This window comes from Dunckerocampus dactyliophorus, chromosome 3, assembly GCF_027744805.1.
Source record: "Dunckerocampus dactyliophorus isolate RoL2022-P2 chromosome 3, RoL_Ddac_1.1, whole genome shotgun sequence".
Lineage (NCBI taxonomy): Eukaryota > Metazoa > Chordata > Actinopteri > Syngnathiformes > Syngnathidae > Dunckerocampus > Dunckerocampus dactyliophorus.
In genome coordinates, this window is record NC_072821.1 from 13843167 (window position 1) to 13861999 (window position 18833).

The 18833-nt window shown below is 44.4% G+C and overlaps 2 protein-coding genes across 3 annotated transcripts in view; one reads left to right on the forward strand and one right to left on the reverse strand.

Annotated features, from left to right (window-relative positions):
* The first annotated feature begins 867 nt into the window (after positions 1 to 867).
* Positions 868 to 9089, forward strand: LOC129178941 (uncharacterized). Of its 2 annotated transcripts, none has more exons than XR_008569867.1 (2): positions 868 to 8477; positions 8975 to 9089. XR_008569867.1 is itself a non-coding variant. In XM_054771645.1 (2 exons), exon 2 carries the CDS (start codon positions 1992 to 1994, stop codon positions 7986 to 7988), a length of 5997 nt encoding a protein of 1998 aa, XP_054627620.1. In that variant the 5' UTR covers positions 868 to 1269; positions 1767 to 1991; the 3' UTR covers positions 7989 to 9058. The 2 variants fall into 2 exon arrangements, 1 of the variants encoding a protein (XP_054627620.1); XM_054771645.1 differs by having other exon boundaries at positions 868 to 1269; positions 1767 to 9058.
* A 2149-nt stretch (positions 9090 to 11238) lies between these two features.
* Positions 11239 to 18833, reverse strand: part of cpne7 (copine VII) — a 44507-nt gene continuing 36912 nt past the window's right edge. The window contains exon 16 of the mRNA XM_054770760.1: positions 11239 to 17901. Coding sequence (XP_054626735.1) covers positions 17749 to 17901 — 153 coding nt within the window. The 3' untranslated portion in view covers positions 11239 to 17748. The remainder of the gene's footprint in view (positions 17902 to 18833) is intronic.

Sequence of the window (18833 nt, forward strand, 5' to 3'; positions counted from 1 at the left end):
AAATTAGCAAAATCAACAAGCAAACTCGTTAGTTAACGGCGGCAAGTGTGGTTTTGTTCCCTTTTGCAAACATCAGCAGGGAATTTGACTGTGGAGGTGGCGGTAATGCACTTTACAAACTGTCAAACAGCTCAAGGGGAAGCCAAGTCTGCAATTCTTTCATGATATAATAAAAAACATGTAATAGTTTAGTTTAGTTTCTGGGACATTACTAGAGTAATGTTTGCACAGTCGCACTAAAACAAGAAGTTGCGCACAAATATAGCCATGATCATGAAAATGTTACCTCCTTCTTGCACTATGCTGAGGTAACTAGAAAAATAAGACATTACCTGTGACTGTTGACAAATATAGTTGTAAAAGAAAAACATAAGTATTAATTACAGGTCAATACATCACAGCATACAGTAAAGCACCGATGCTGTGTATGTGTAGTACAAGGACGCCGTCAGAGCAATCTGATTTTTGTATTTAAAGTACATTAAGTGCTATGATGTTTTCATTTTTAAAGGTGCATGTTGGGTACTGTAATGGGGGCGCTATCGTTCGAACATGCGATATCCTACCTCTTGCTGCTCAGAGCCTGCAAGCCACACCCCACGTAAGTAACGCTCACACATGGGAAAAAGTGACGTGAGCTTCTCTGAGACTGCGTGTATGTGTATGAGCGTGCATTAACGCCACTCCCGCTTTTCAGGCCGAACAACACATCACATTGTTTATCTCATAATTGTGACAAATATAGACATTTTTTTTACAATATGTTCTATGACACCACTATTGGTAACATATGCTAGCCAGTGGTGGTGTTCTTATATTTTTTGGGTGAAAAAGTAGAATTTGGAGCCAAGGAGGTATATTGTTACGGCGATCAGCTGTTTTGCCGGCTGATGCGCGAGCCCGCGAGTGCAGCGGCCCTGTGACGCGCTCGGCAACAGGCTGAACCCTGTTTAGATTAGCGCAGGTTTCTTTAAGAGAGCACTTGGTAGCGCACATCCACTCCCGTATTTAACCAGGTTACTAGAGAGGGGTTTTATACAATTCGGCGTTAGTTCGGCCAGTCAAGTCACATGATCAAAGCCAATTTACTTTCATGGAAAGGTACAGCGGTGAGCGCTCCCGTCTAATCGGCTGGTGCGCGAGCGCGCTAATTACGCAGCTGTGTCAAATTAAGCAGAGTAAAGAGACGCCACTATATAGCAGAACAAAGGTTTTAGTTCCTCCACAGAGCTGTGAGAATACTACCAACAAGAGCTGAACAGACAGCCGGTAAGATCACTTTCTATTTTCTTTGTGGATGTGCGGCACTTGTTGCGCTGCTGTGGCATTGGAATGTGGGGCAAGGTGCTTTGTGTAATGTTGGCTGAGTAAATGGTTGCGTGTGGGGGAAATGAGTCACTTGGTTCACTGCTAGATAATCATTTTATATCAGATATGGATTGTAAATATGTGCCTGTAAAATTTGTGGTTAATTAATTCGGTATTTATTAAGTTGTGTTGGCTTTAATTTGTTCCATTAATTCATTGTTTCCTGTGGTTTAAAAATGTATTTTTATGCATTCACTGAAATAATTCATTTAAAATCTGTTTTAACTTAAAAGGAGAGAATTTAATCTATTTTCATGTACTTGTGTAATGGCTAATATTTAAGGGTTTGATAATTAATTGTGTTGTATTAATTGTTCATTATTGTGGGTTTTGATAATTATTTGATTTGTGAGTACTTGGGTATGAAATGTTAATCATGTGGTGTTTGTCATTTTAAGGTTTTTCACCTACTGGAAAATAAAAGGAAAAAAGGAAACAGTCTGGGCTTATTGAGTGAAGTCCTGCCTAATTGTTCAGCGTTGGTACACCCCTCCAAGTGTGGGGAGCACGGCGAAAAGCAAAACACTTGACAGTGAAAAACCGCTGCAGCCCGTTGCTGCGTCCAGGCCCCGCCCGCTGCTGCGTCCAAGTCCAGTGTCCCAAAGTTCTCAGTAAAGCCCAAAATGGCCGAGTCAAAATCCCTGCAGCAGCTGAAGAGGGAGAGAACGACTGCCAAACAGCGGTTTACCCGACAAGCAAACGTATTGTTAAAGTCTTGCAAGAAAATGTCGGCAGAAGAACTGGTGGATGCCTTCGGCAAGGTCACACTTGAGGTCGAAAAGGTACTGGAGGCAAATGAGGAGGTGGAGACCTTGACTGAGGAGGTGGAGCTCGAACCTGCTGCTAAAGAGTACATCAATGCAGATGTGAGAAAAACAGCAGAGGACTGTGAACAGAGGCTTGAAGAAGTGGAGGGCACCGTCCAGAGGGTCCTATGGCAAAACTTTGGCTGCTCCGAACTCTCCCTTGCAGTGGAAGCAGCTGAAAAAGAGTGCAAGCGGGTGGTGGCCAACAAACCTAGCCTGAAGCTGGAGGTATACGATCTCATGCTCAGCAACCTTGAGGGGCTGGTGAAGATGGCAAAACAGACCATGCGCCAATGGACGCGGTGGGTCCCAGAAGGAGAGCAGCCTGACTTCCGGCAGCGTGTCAGGAATGTGGAGACTTCGCTGCAAGAGTTAATTTCTGACAAGGCTACCTTGCTGCAGGTGAAGCTGGAAAGCAAGCGGCCCTCTGAGGAGACACCACACCAGTCACCTACCATCAAGCTGAAACCAACGGCACTCCCACAGTTCGACGGCAACAAGCGGAACTTCTACCTCTGGAGGAAAGAGTGGGAGGCACTACAAAGGCAAGGTGAGCCAACTGGCTCCAAGGAGGTCAGGAAAATCCAGCTGTTGGACAGCCTGGAGGACAAAGTAGTGAGGGACCTTCGCCTGTCAACATATGGGACGGCGGATGAAATATTTCGTGTGCTGGGGAATCGGTTTGGAAATAAAACAGCAATAGCCCTGGAAATCATTGAAGAGCTGCAGGCGCTGTCACCAGTAAAAAGTTACCAACCCAGGAAGATTGTCGATTTAATACAGGTCGTGGAAAAGGCCCTGTATGACCTCAGTGAACTAGGAAACACTGGGGCCCTGAAAAATCCACTCGTTACCAAGTCCCTGGAGAGTAAGCTGCCAGACGGCTTAAAGAAGGAGTGGCTGGTCCATGTGTCGGAAGGAGAGGAAGCCTCATCACCTGAGGAGAGGTTTGACATGCTCCTTAAGTTTCTGAGAAGTCAGGAAAAGATTTATGAGCAGCTGGACCAGCTCAGGGATGATGACCCTAGCAGGAGGGAGTCAAGAGTCCCACAAAAACATGCCCGAACAAAAACCACCAACTCCTCAAGCTCCCAAGCATCCTGTGTTGTCTGTGGAGAGAGGGGCCATAGAAAGAGACTCTATTACTGCAAGAAGTTCAAAGCTCTCAAAATAGCAGAGAAAAAGGAAGCAGTTAAAAAAATTGGCGCTTGTGGGAGGTGCCTGGAGGTCCACGATGATGACGCAGAGTGCAAGACCACCTTTCTGTGCAAAAGCGAGGGGTGTAATGATGCTCAAGGCCTGGGTCATCACTACTACCTCTGTCCCAAGGCTACAAGTAAGGGAGATGGGCCAAGGAAGCCAAAGCTCAGTCCAGCAAAAGGGGGATGGAAAAAGTACACAGAGGCCCAGGAAGAGTTCCTGACAAGCCTGCCCCCTGACTCAGCCCAGCGGTGTCGTGATGTCTTCTGCAACTCAGTCTCAAAGACATTCAGTTCAGCCGTATCTGAGAGGAGTTTGCTGGCACAGAGTGGATTCGAAGAGTTCCCTGTCATAATGATGATCCTGGAAGTTACTGCAAATGCTGGACAGAGGATTGGGACCCTGATTGACTTGGCGTCTGACACGAACTACATCACTCATGCGGCTGCAGGGGAGCTAAACCTGAGGAGTGAGGATGTGACGCTCATAGTCCATGGAGTCGGCGGGATGCAAGTGACAGTGGACACCAAGCGGTACTTCCTGAAGATCCGGGTCACAACTGCAAAGGGAACCCTGAGGTCTCACCAGCTTGTGTGTTACGGACTGGACAGCATTGCAGAGGTCAATCGCCACATACAACCCAAGACACTGCAAAAAATATTCCCGGATGTCCCTCTTCATGAACTGGTCCGTCCTACTAAAATCAAGCTCCTCATCAGCCATAAGGAAGGCCGACTCGTCCCCCAAAAAGTGCGCTCTGTTGGTGACCTTGTCCTGTGGGATGGTCCCCTTGGGAAAGCAGTGGGTGGCTCTCATCCAGATCTCATGGAAGATGTTAAAGTCATAGCCCATGGATCTAGAACCCACTTTGCCCGCTCCATGCGCACAGCAGCTGTTGCATACCAGGAGGTCACTAGCAGGAGCCCAGTTCATCACCTTCAACTCACCCAAGCAGTCACGTCTGCTGCCAACCGAGACTTCATAGACTGGTGGAGGTGGGACAGCATCGGGGCTGCGTGTGAGCCCAGGTGTGGCGGCTGCAGATGTGGAAATTGCCAACCTGGAGGGAAGGAGATGACAATCTCTGAGGAGAGAGAGCTGGAGCAAATAAAGTGTGGACTGACCTACATCAGTGGAGATCGCCACAGCGAGAAACCACACTGGCATGCAAAGTACCCTTGGGTGCAGGATCCAGCAACATTGCCAAACAACAGGAGAGCAGTCGAAGCAGCATTCCTGAGGACTGAAAGGCAGTTGGCAAAGGAGCCAAGATGGAAGGCGGCCTACAGAGCTCAAGTCCATGAGATGGTCGAGCGGAACGCTGCTGTCAAGCTGTCCAAAGAAGAGTTGGCAAGCTGGTCTGGACCTGTATGGTACATCAGCCACTTGATTGCCCCAAACCCCCGCTCTGTGACTACGCCAGTCCGCCTCGTCTGGAACAGTAGCCAGAAATTCAGAGGCCAGAGCCTGAACGACCTGCTCATGAAGGGTCCAGACGTCCTCAATGACATCCGTGCTGTCCTCACCCGGTTTCGTCAAGGTGTCTTCGCAGCACTTGGGGACATCAGTAAAATGTATAATTCTGTATGGCTTGAGGACCGGGAAGTACACCTGCATCGCTTCCTGTGGAGAGACTCTGAGGAAGAGGACGTCCAGGAATACGCCATCACTAGAGTTAACATAGGCGATAAGCCAGCCGGCTGTATCGCTCAAGTTGCCATGCGGGAGACAGCCAACCTGCCAATGTTTCGCCATCTTGAAGGAGAGCGTCGAGTGTTGGAGCAAGACGCTTATGTGGACGACATCTTGACCTCGCATGATGACTTGTGCCAGCTCAAGCAAATAACGACCAATGTTGAGCGCATCCTGAAAGCCGGAGGATTCTACATGAAGCCATGGGTTTACTCCGGCCAAAGTGGGAGGTCAGAGTCAAGGCACTTAAAGAAGGAAGCACCCCCAGTGATGGTCCTCCCAAACCAACTCTCTGAGGAGAACAATAAAGCCCTGGGCCTTGGGTATGATCCTGAGAGCGACAAGCTTCACTTGATGGTAGCTGTGAACTTCTCCAAAAAGAAAAGGAAAATGAGACTCGAAGAAAACCTGTCAAGAGAGGAAGTCAGGGCTCGCGCGCCAGATCCACTCACCCGAAGAGAGCTCCTCAGCCAAGTCTCTGGGCTATACGACCCCCTAGGCCTTGCAACTCCTGTCAAACAAAAGGGAGCCATCTTGGTGAGGAGAGCTTTCCAGGAGGCAAAGGTCAACTACAGTCCAGCAGTAGACACGTGGGATGCGCCTTTGTCTGAGGGCCTCCGTGAAGATGCCATCTGCCTCTTGGAAGACTACGCTGAGCTCAGCCAGGTGAGGTTCATCAGAGCCTTGACGCCACCTGACCCATGTACCAAGCCCTGTGGTATCACCTTCTCTGATGGTAGCGAACGCTCTTATGGTGCCGTATTGTACCTTCGGTGGCAGGTACCAGAAGACGTGACCATACGACTAGTCGAAGCGAAAGCCAGACTGACGCCATTAGATCACAAGGGGGACGCTGTCAAGGCTGAGGTCTGCGGAGCAGTCTATGCAGCTCGTCTGAAAAAGCACTTCCAGAAACAATGCAGCATCCATGTGGAGAAGTGGCACCACCTGGTCGACAGCCAGACAGTCCTTGGAGCCATCCAACGTGAAAACTACGGCTATCAAACATTTTTTGCCAACAGAATTGGGGAGATCCAAGGCAGTACAAATGTCCAAGACTGGTGGTGGATCCCTGGGCCCCTCAATATTGCAGACATTATTTCAAGAGGGGCGAGCCCCAAGGAGCTGGACGAAGGCACAGAGTGGCAGCAGGGTCCTAAGTTCCTAAGTCTCCCAGAGACAGAGTGGCCAGTGAAGTCCGCCAAAGATGTTGCTGTCAAGGCCAAAGAGAACCTCATGCGCATCCAGAGAAAGACGTTTGTTGCTGCCCTGACCCGAGCTGGAGAGAAGGCGGAGCCCAGGCCTGAACTAATCTTAAGCCCCACTGATCTGCACCGGCCTCCTGCCGGAGATGCTGTCACAAGTCTGATGGATATTCAGCGATTCAGCAGCCTAACCAGACTGGAAAAGTCACTCGCACTGGTCTGGAGGGCAGCAAAGAAGTTTTTTCGTGGCACAGGAAGATCAAAGTGGGAGGCAGTCCCGTTCAATGGCACAGTCACCGTGGCAGAAAGAGAGGATGCCTTCCGAGACCTCTGTCTAGCGGCACAAGTAGGAGCTACTTTTCCCAGCACCACAACGGACCGGCTGGTCGTGTACAGGGACGAGGCAAGTGGGCTATTGGTATGCGGAGGCAGAATCCAGCATTTCAAAGAAGACGGCTTGGCTGTTCCTCTGATCCCCTTTGACACCTGGCTGGGGACTTTGCTTGCACGCCAGAGTCACCAAGAAGGGCATGAAGGAGTTGCCGGGACTCTACTCAAGATGCGAAAGAGGGCTTGGGTTGTGCAAGCCAGAAGGCTGGCCCAGAAAGCCGTTAACCAGTGCGTCCACTGCAGGAAGGCCAGAGCTCAAGTCTGTCAACAGGTGATGGGTGACCTGCCAGGGGAAAGATCAAGACCTGCTGCGCCATTCCAGTTCATGTCAGTTGACCTGTTTGGACCTTACCTGGTGAAGGACGATGTCAAAAGAAGAGTATCCATGAAGGTCTGGGGGGTCATCTTCTGCTGTATGGCGAGCCGGGCCCTGCACATAGACCTGGTCAACAGTATGTCCACAGAGAGCTTCCTAATGGCCTACCAAAGATTCATTGCCATCAGAGGCCACCCCCTCAAGGTTTGGTCAGATCCTGGGACCAACTTCATTGGTGCAAAGTCCTTGTTGGGGGATTTGTATGCCTTCCTGAAGAGCCAAGACAGAGCTAGCCTCGAGGAGTATGCAGCGACAAATGGGACAGACTGGACCTGGAAAGTACACCCTGCCGACTCACCACATCGGAATGGAGCTGCTGAAGCTGCCGTGAAGGTTGCCAAGAGAGCTCTTCAAAGTTTGAGCAAGTCGCCTAATCTTACCTTCAGTGAGTTCCTCACAGCCCTCCAAATGGCAGCTAACCTGGCAAACGAGCGCCCTATTGATGCGAGAGTCCAGAGTCGGGAGGACCGCGTGGAGTACGTGACACCAAACTCACTCCTCATGGGCCGAGCCTCTCACAGTGGTGACTCCAAGTCTTTTGATTTCCAGGGCTATCCCTACAAGCGGCTCAGAGAAATCCAAGTCCAAGTCAACGAGTTCTGGAAAGCATGGTCCCAGCTTGCTGGCCCAAACCTTTTTGTTAGATCAAAATGGCATGCTACAGAAAGAAATGTCTCCGTCGGTGATGTTGTTTGGCTTTGTGATCAAAATGCTTTGCGGGGGCAGTTTAGACTTGGTAGAGTCGTCACTGTAGCTCCCGATTCAAAGGGCGTTGTTAGGGATGTTGAGGTTCTTGTCACTCCAGGCAACTGTGCCTCAGTCCACCATCAGCAGGCAGTGATCCACTCCACAGCTCTGAGTGACCGGAGAGAGAGGTCTAATGGTGTAGTATTGCGCAGAGATGTCAGGCGGCTTGTAGTTCTTTTACCTGTAGAGGAGCAGTGCCCCTAGTGGGGAAGGTGTTTGGTAAGTTGTTCGCCTTTTCAGTTTCGCAACCTTTCTGACTAAGTCCAGAAAGCTTGAGTGGGAGGTGTTACGGCGATCAGCTGTTTTGCCGGCTGATGCGCGAGCCCGCGAGTGCAGCGGCCCTGTGACGCGCTCGGCAACAGGCTGAACCCTGTTTAGATTAGCGCAGGTTTCTTTAAGAGAGCACTTGGTAGCGCACATCCACTCCCGTATTTAACCAGGTTACTAGAGAGGGGTTTTATACAATTCGGCGTTAGTTCGGCCAGTCAAGTCACATGATCAAAGCCAATTTACTTTCATGGAAAGGTACAGCGGTGAGCGCTCCCGTCTAATCGGCTGGTGCGCGAGCGCGCTAATTACGCAGCTGTGTCAAATTAAGCAGAGTAAAGAGACGCCACTATATAGCAGAACAAAGGTTTTAGTTCCTCCACAGAGCTGTGAGAATACTACCAACAAGAGCTGAACAGACAGCCGGTAAGATCACTTTCTATTTTCTTTGTGGATGTGCGGCACTTGTTGCGCTGCTGTGGCATTGGAATGTGGGGCAAGGTGCTTTGTGTAATGTTGGCTGAGTAAATGGTTGCGTGTGGGGGAAATGAGTCACTTGGTTCACTGCTAGATAATCATTTTATATCAGATATGGATTGTAAATATGTGCCTGTAAAATTTGTGGTTAATTAATTCGGTATTTATTAAGTTGTGTTGGCTTTAATTTGTTCCATTAATTCATTGTTTCCTGTGGTTTAAAAATGTATTTTTATGCATTCACTGAAATAATTCATTTAAAATCTGTTTTAACTTAAAAGGAGAGAATTTAATCTATTTTCATGTACTTGTGTAATGGCTAATATTTAAGGGTTTGATAATTAATTGTGTTGTATTAATTGTTCATTATTGTGGGTTTTGATAATTATTTGATTTGTGAGTACTTGGGTATGAAATGTTAATCATGTGGTGTTTGTCATTTTAAGGTTTTTCACCTACTGGAAAATAAAAGGAAAAAAGGAAACAGTCTGGGCTTATTGAGTGAAGTCCTGCCTAATTGTTCAGCGTTGGTACACCCCTCCAAGTGTGGGGAGCACGGCGAAAAGCAAAACACTTGACATATATTCAGGCAATATCCCCTTTAAAGTTGAATGTTTTAAAGTTTATGGTGCATGGTTAACTTTTATTTACACTTGTGGAACAATTAAGAAGCTGAGATGCACTTTACACTTTTGACGTTTGTCATTATATATAAGACTGAGCATTTTATTGATTCCACACCTCCATATTAGCAATGGTTAAATGTTTACACTTGTGTAACCATTAAGAACGGTCTAAAATGAGATGCGTGACGCACATCTGAAAAGAAATAATGTAAAAACAAATCATATTTTAAACATTGCCTATGCAGTTCATAAAAGGTCTTTTTGATGGTCACATTTTGACTCGGGAAATGATCATTTCTATTTCAATTTCCTGTGGGAAAAATAGTGTCAGAAATCCTGCAAAATACTGTAATTGTTTACACACCTTGAATATTGTATTGAATTTTGTTCTTTAATGGAGTTTGAATTTTTAACGCGATGTTGCCACAATTAAGTGCAATAAAAATGCAATAAAATGCATGAGGCCATTGTTGTTAAGGATTGTCTCAGCGTTTACAGAAGAACAACCTCTCGTGCAACAGAGAATTCCTATGTTAGGTTTCATTGCAACTAACAATCCCTAAGCCGTATTTAATTGTGTTCACAAATCAGTCCAAGCAGACACAGACGGCACAATAACAGACAGGCTGAGCGTGGGGGGGTTCAAATCGAGCAAGGCGTTCACCTGTGTCGCGTAGCCTTGCGGAAAATCAGTGGCCTCGCAAACCACTGACGCAATCACATTGAAAACCTACTTTTTCAGTTCCCCTGTGCTCCACGCCACATTCTGTATTTGTGTCCCTGAATCTGACAAAATGATGGCCTCTCCACAAGTAGGTGTCACCATGGAAACAACCGATTTTCGGCGCCCTCGACAATAGTTGTTAAATGAAAGTAGCTGTCTGAAGGAATTAAAAGACTAGGCTCAGTCCTTCATGCCGTCCACTTAGAGCCCGCATCATCATCATCACCAGCCAAAGCACACACAGCCAATGTTCACCCGACAGCAGAAACGTCACGTCATCAGAAATTGTCTTTGCACGCAGTGTTCTCATCAGTGTACCGGATCAGCAGCATCTGAATCTTAAAAAAGGAAATATCCAGCACATACTGTTGGACCGTGGTGTGCAGTCAGGGCCAGCAAGAACTAAACACTTTCAGAAACACTGACCTCCATTTGCAACTTCAATTCTAGTATTTGTTCCATGATATTATATTAACTTATTCCCAATAATCTATTATCCTCATTTAGTAGTGTATCTCTTAGTACTGTGTATGTATGTTAGATGTTTTCGTCCAATCAGATTTCAGGATCTCGTGTTAGTGTTGTCTAGCGTCTACCCAGGGCCTTCAGAATCAGAAGTGCTGGCCCATGTCACATACACACACTACTAGCAATGGGGCTGTTTTTTTAACCAGATTTCAGATTCACCTCACAAGGCCAGCTAGCTCTCCCATAGTGGTGTCAGTATTTTTCATCAGCTGACCTTTGAAGCCTATTCCCTAACACTCAAAAGTTACCAGTGTGCTTGAATGCATCATCACATGAACAGCACGGGACTCAGCTGATCCTGTGCCGACATGAAGACAGGATACAGACACGGAGTTGTTCATCATTCTGTCTGTGTTATATGAAAACATACGTTAATTTATATACATATTGGTTGGGGTTGTCAGTCGATTAAAATACTCACTCACGATTAATCATTTTGTTCGTGGTTAATTCATAATTAATCATAATTACAAATAGATATTTTATTTTAAAGTTTTTAATACACCTATCAATATGAGACTGGATAATATGTTCGCTATATGCAATTTTTTTGTTTATTAAACATTTTGTCTTTTCTTAAACAGCTCAACACAAAATAGACCTCAATGTAAAAAACACAAAGTGGACATTGGAAAGGTAAACTGTGCATCACTCACACTTCATTCTCTTCAAGCAAATAATCTCACGAAATACAATTGCGACTAACCTTGCAAATAAAGGTTTGCAAAAACACCCACCGACTACGTAAGTGAAATGAAAACAGGGTGTATTGACTGACAAAAAACTTAGAAAAAAATAATGTGCTCAAGAACAGTCATGTAATAGTGTAATAGTCACTTGTTAGTTGGGACACATCGAAGGCAGCACTGTATAAATGACAATTAAAAATAGCTGCCATTCTCCAGCGCCTTCTCGCTTCTTGCTGGCATTTGAGAGTCGACATACTCCGTGACAACTCAACTCACAGCGACAGTAGATACAAATAACTTTGGTCTTGTCAAGAGAGCCATCTGCCAGGGTTTGAAAGCTAAACTTACCATTCAAAATGCCCTTTTCTTTGTCCTTTTCTGCTCAATATTTGTTCCCGCTTGTGGCTTCCACATCAACTACCACACCGCTGCGTTTCTTTAAACTACGGTGTGGGCCGAGGCTCAAAACAGGACGCTGTTGACAGCTGTTTGTTTGAGTGTGACATATTTAATTTCATAATGTTTTTGTCATGTTATTAGATAAATGGATTTTGAGCTGCTTCAGATGATGCAGTGTAGAGGTTTGGAGTTGTTTAGAGATGATGTACTGGAAGATAAAGGGTTCATTTGTTTCTTGCTTCAGTAATACAGGTGGTCATCCCCAATTCTGTAACGCCACGCATTGTTGTATTGCGTTTTTTGTATATTACTGACGGTTTGGATATTTGTGACGTGATAGTGGTCGGTTGGGTCACTGAAGTCCCCAGTGAAGGACCGCCCACCGCCGGGTACGGATTAGTAGCCAGTATGATGAGTCGTTGCTCTTTCCAAAGTGTCATGTTTATTTACATAACCGCAAGATAGAGAGCGTAAACTACAGGAACATCATTTGTGTAAATGCAGGCTTGCCAATCACACGCACATTCCAACTAGTTAAAAGTAAAGACAACAGAGCACAGGTGAACAAACAAAGTAAGCATGCACTAAGTCCCTTTCTTCCCCCATTTTTAAGAAATGAAAGATTTCGCTAATAACACATGGGTCCCTTCTTACCCACATGGAATGTTGCATATTACTGTGATGGGCTGTAAACCTTGTTCTGGGTAAAAAGCAGATGGGGGTGGAGGAAAAGGGAAGGGTCATAATGAGAAATGCATTCTAAAGGTTAAGAACCTATGACTTGCTCATTTGCTCGAACACGTATGGAGGGCCAGATAAGAGCAACTAAGGAGCTCATCGGAATCGCTCCAGCTTTCTTTTAATCCACAGTTGTGCAATGTGGTCTTCGCCCAACCAAATGTCGTTTTATTGCCTCTGTCACTGTTTCACCTTACTCTTCTTTGCACTACTGCGGCACAAAATGACACACAACTTCATAGTTCAGGACATAATTTAGTCCAAAGCATCATGTGTAACACAAATTACCATACAACATTGAATATATCTTATGTTTCATACAGTGCAGGTCTTTGTATTGATGTTTGAACTGATAAAATTGTAATAAAACAAAATTCTAACAGGTTTAAACACAAATGGAATGTTGAATATGATGTGCTGTAATATTATTTGGCAGTTAGAGAATGAAAAACCAGCTGTAAACCAGCGGCAGAATGTTGATTTCAGTACGGTGGAACCTCTAAAGTAGATTTAGAAGTTGAAAAATATTCCTCGCCAACTGTATGACGTGTTAAACGTAACACGAGATCCATTCAGAGACCATCAAGAAATACCTCTGCGCGTTTTGATTTTTCTTTGCGTTTTTTTTGTGTGTATTTAACAAAGGATCCACCTCAAAGGGGTGTTTAGAAAAGAAGAACGAATATACACCAGATTATTACGAAAAGGGGACACACGTTCAAAGCAGCACACGTTGGCATGTGCGTCAACATGAACAGTGGTGAACTATTCATTACAGATGCTTGATATTGTCCAGCACTTCATTACCGATACTGATATCAACCAGTACTGGTAAACACGTGTGAACACAATATGCTTCTTTTACCGTGATGCCACTGAATGCATTTCACAAATAAACACTGTTTGCGCAAAAATAGACAAATACTGCAATATACAATGTAAGTTATTTTTATGCAGTGCCAACACAATGCGTGTGACTCTGACTGAAGTATAAAAACAAAGACGCCTTACTCCCCCCTAGCATCCCCAGCACTGTACAGTCATTGCAAATTGCATATTCACAATCCGAAGGTGAAACTTAATATAATAATTCCAGACTGCAGACATACGGAGCTTGTTGCTCTGTGGCGCACGGTGCAGTTTGATGAGGTCTCACCTCGTTATGGGCAAAAACATCGATACCAATATAATAGGATATCTCCTTTTTATGCCAACATTGGCTGATATTATCTGACATTTTACATTTCCTATTGGAAAAAATGTTTCCAAGTTCGACCAAATAAGAGGCTGACCAGCCTTCGGCTTCAGAGGCTCCACTGTATTTGAACTGATTTAGCCACACTGAATATTTGTGAAGGCTTGCAATTTATTCACCACTGAGTCGATTCTCGATGTTTATGGGAAAGCACAAGCTGCTTTTTGAGATAAAATGCTTCTTAAATATTCTTCATCTCGCTGTGATTATAGTTATCATTTGGATGTGACACACTGTGGAAATGAATGACAATTTTTGCACAGGGGCAGCTGACCTGCTGAGATGATTATTCATGATGCACACAAGACAAGCTCTTTCCCGAAACGGTGATTGCCGTGTACTCCAGCTGTGTTGTTTTTCTTTCCATTTTTTTTGCATCCTGTTGCAGTTACATGAAGATATTTTTTTTTTATTTACAAGGGCCAAACTCCCTCCAGGATCATTTACATTGGTACAAGTCCATATCTTGGTCCACTGGATCAATAGTCCTCCCTGTGTGATCCACAGTGACAGTCCTTTCCTCTTCCACTTTGCTTGTTCAAAGCAGTTCAGACCGTCCAACCATGCTGCATGGTCGTGTATGTGTGTGATGTGCATCCATCACTCAATAGCGTGCGTCAAGGGAGAGCTGGGGGAGCTAGCCAGAGGACAAATCAAAGTCACTGTAATATTTGTGCCTCCAAGGTGTGTGCGCGTTTGTGAGAAATTGCTGTAAACAGTGGCAGCTTGGTTTCCGGCGAAGTTGACTTTTTAAGCAAACATGCACCGTATAAACAAAAGAAAAAGTGCAAGCACTCAGCAGGTATGGAAAGCAATTACCAGAACACTTTGTGAATAAAATATAAGCTATCCAGCCAGACCACATAATGTTAGGCTTCATTTGTTTGTGTGCGTGTGCGTATGCGTATGCATGTGCGTGTGCGTGTGTGTGTGTGTGTGTGCAGCCACCGCTGGCAACCTGTTCTCTTCAGAATTTAGTAGGAAAATCACACAAAAAGTTAAGCCCTATCTTACTTTGGAACAGGGCCATTTTCCACCAACTCAATGCAAAAAAATCCTGTAGTTGTGATTCAACAACCCGCACAAGACCAATATAGTGTACTTTTTCAAAGTTTTATTATTATGCTTAGTTACAATGATATCCATCCATCCATTTTCTATGCCGCTTATCCTCAGTAGAGTCGCGGGTATGCTGGGGCCTATCCCAGCTGAATTTGGGCGAGAGGCGAGGTACACCCTGGACTGGTCGCCAGCCAATCGCAGGGCTCAAATAGACAAACAAATATTCACACTCACATTCATACCTATGGACAATTTAGAGTCGCAATTAACCTAGCATGCATGTTTTTGGAATGTGGGAAGAAACCGGAGTACCCAGAGAAAGCCTACAATGATATATATAATATATAATAATAAATAAGCATAGTATATATTATTTGTATTATTAATTATGTTAATTTATAATACTATTAATATTATCATTTATTATACATGCTAAAAAAGCATCATATATATTATGCTTATTATTAATAACAGTAATGTATGTGTATATCGGGTACATACTGTATTATATACACAACATCCACTAATTTGTCATTGCATGACAAATGGCTACACCCACAAATATGTCCGTTTTCTAGAAATGCTTTACTTTTTGTATGAAATACTATTACTGTATATCTTCATGGTCACATGTTGTTAGACTTCAATTTAAAAACGGAATGCGCATGAGATTTTTTAAAAGTGGAATCTTGGATGGCGAATGAAAGAGACTAATTGACCAGCATTAACGGAGGGTGGGCTTCATCTCGCATATTTTACTGCTAGATACAGCAAACGGACATTCAATTTGGATGGAAAAGGAGTTCATTTCACGAGAGACAAAAAGACATTTTAAGCCCAAGATGAATCCTTTGACACTGTGTGCATCGTGGTTGAGGAGGTATGCATGTCATGTTGGAAGCAGACTTTCTGGTTCAATCCCAGACAGCTCCAGAGGTTCAGCATCATTGCATGTTTCTTCCAAATTGCACCTGCTTAGCAGCCTGGCACCTTGTTTGGTAGCCTATGCTGTCAAGGTGTGAAGGAGTGAATGCGGTGCTAAATATTAAGATGTATTATTTGAAAATGCACTCCACTTTTCAGCTGTCTTACATACCCTCTTACTTATAGGCACACCATTTCAATCATACATTACAATACATTAAGATTAACACGTTCAATCTCAACTTGTGTTTGTGCTGCAGCACATACAGTACATCATAGAAAGACATTAATGGAACCCATTGATGGGGGGGGGGTAACAATTTTGGACAATTCCGATGGATTCACCCAACATGAAGTGATGTCACATCTTACACCAGAGACACCTGAAAAACGCATCATAAACTGGATGCTATCATTGTTTTTTCCTCCTCTGGCAAAAAAAAAAAAAAAAAACGTTTTGCGTTTTATCACCCAAAAATACACTACACTACATATGCTGTTTTTTCACAGATGAAAACAGTTCCTAGGTTTCTTAATAAACGTGTTTTGAAATACCTTAAGAATCAGAGCACACGTAAAACTCCCTTTAAACAGCCCTGTTCCGAGCAGTGGGTTTTGGAGGGCTGTTCTCTTGTGCAAAGGTGCCACGGTTGACCCCGCCCATGACTAGTGAGTGATGGAGTGGTACAGGGAGCAGCTTGGCGCATGTGAAATAAAGGTCTCACCCATAACACGACACAGGACAGTGAGGAAAGCGGGGAAGAAAGTCATTAGCCCTGCAGGCAAGACATTACAAACGTCACTCAGCATTGGAGCAGCAGAGGGAGCTCCCCGAGGTCTGCAGACTCAACAGGAACGGTGAACAAAGGTTAATAAAATGAATCTAATTTTGTTCTTATGTCCTCTGTAGCTGGGAAGTGATGTGATAATATGTGACAAACTGTGCATCCAACAACACTGCAGCTTTTCTTCTGGCTTTGGCATGATTGTGTGTGGTAGGTTATGACTCAACAACATGGCGGAAAGGAAAGGAAGGGAGGGGAGGGCTTTCAAGTGGCCTGAATGGCTTGATGAAACACACATTTTCTGACAACATAAAAATGTTTGGCCAGACACCCCAGAGACACAAATATTTGTACACGAGCCATTAAAAAGTCAGATTTTCATGACATGTCACCTTGAAAGTGGTGTGTTTCAGGCATGAACACCAGTCAAGCTTAGCAAAAATATCCAATTTAACTGTCACTATTTACCTTTCAATGTATTTTCAATGAGGAAAATCGGTCAATTAAGAGTGGGGGTGTCAAACTCATGCCATGGAAGGCCGGGACACTGCGGGTTTTCTTTCCAGCTGGTCACTAAAGCAGGTGATATTAATGATCATCACCTGCTTCCGTTTGAGGGAAGGAGCTCATTAATTAAATTAAATCACCTGCTGGAGAAACTGGTTGGAGAGAAACTCTGCAGTGTTTCGGCCCTCCATTGACACATGTGTCGTAGAAAGTAAAAATTTTGTGGTTGTGTGAAGGCAGAGCATGTTGTTTGCATTGCCAATACTATGAAATGTGATCCTCCCAAGTCTGCTCATATCAGCATTATCTCCGATGCTCAGTGACGGATGATAGCTGATAGATGACAATCCATGTATAAACCGCAACAGCTAATTCATTTTCTGACCAACCTGTTTTCCAGACACTGTGAAGCAGAGCAACTGGAAACTGAAAACTTGTCATCTTAGTAAAGATTTGAGCAATACAATGTGTCCTTAAATGAGGCTAATCCCGCAAACCAACCATGTGATAACAATTCAATGCAGCACGCCCACAATTGAAAATGTATCACCTTTCACTCTAAGCCCCCGTGATGAATTTATCGGGGCCCGATTGCTTGTAGGAATGGAAAACAAATGAGACAAAAATAAGAGGCTGAATTTCCGAGTCAGTGAGGAATATCAATCCTGCGTCTGTGATTAATGGGTGACAGATTGGCTGGCATGCACAAAGTCAAGGCAAAGAAATATAATCCTTCAGATGCTGATACAGCTGGGATGGTTCATTTTGCAAAGCCAGGGAGATGTGCTGAATCCACACTGAGCAGAAAAACACAACTACCACTTCCTGGTGAATTTTCCAGAATGCTTTTTTTGTAGAATTGGAATAGATGGCTCAGAAGATGTTTAGGACTTTTTTCTCATCTCATCCTCAAAGCTGGATCTCAGTTTGTGCGGGACAGGAGCTGCTGTCACAGCTTGGTCCCCAGGATGGGTTTCGTGAAGTTATTCTGTTGGGCTGGTGGCAACCGGGCTGAGGATGGGTGTGGACAAGTCCCTCACTGGACACATAGGGGGGATGGCCTTATGACTGTAGTACTCCACCACCTGCTTGGGCACCTCTGCCAGGACACATTTGGCCAAGGCTGCCGGTGAAGCCTGCGACACAGGTATTGAATAATGGTGAGACATTAAAATTAAAATTAAAAAAATCTACAAATTCAAAGCGGTGCCCCCACGTCCTTTGATTTTCAGTACGCGGCCCTCGGTGGGAAAGGTTTGGACACCCCTGATCTAAACGATACCAGAACCTAGTGAGCAGTGCCCCAATAACTTAGAGCAGGGGCGCCCATTACGTCCATCGCGAGCTACCGGTCGATTGTCAAGGTAGTGTGGGTCGATCGCATAAACGTCACTTTGTAGATGTCACATGACATCAGTCAGCTGACATTAAGCTCCCCTCCTGATTCGCTGGTGCTCCCCTGCGGTGAATAGACATCTCAAGCTACACACAAAGATGCAACTCTCATATTTTATTATTCTGATTACGGACAGACTAACTCAGTGGTAAGATGCCTAAATCTATAACCAACATTATCTGTTCATTTGTCGCAGGTAGTTATGTAGAAAAAATGTTAGATGACTTTGCTTCGTGTCCTGAACTCCACTATAAAAATGTGTTTTTTTACGATTCCACCTGTTAAACTATTATTCCATGATTAAATGGAAAATGTGCCCATTGCTGAATATGTTGCCTTGACTTTGGCTATGTTGTCTTTTCCAAAATAATTTGGATTTCTTGTATGTCTGCAATGTTTGATAGAAAATGCTAACTAACATGAACTGTGTGTCGATGAACGTACTACTCAGGTTATGTACACAACCACAACTACTGAGGAAATACGTGTAATTATCTTTAGTGCCATATTGAATTGAATTGTGGATTACTTGTGAACTTTGAAACTGTGATTGTGAAACACTAATCATTAATATTTAGTATAGCAGTTTTGAAGTTTACCAGTTAGATTTTATACATATCTTATATGTTTTATAGTAAGAGATATATCATGTCGACTTTTAACTCGCATGCT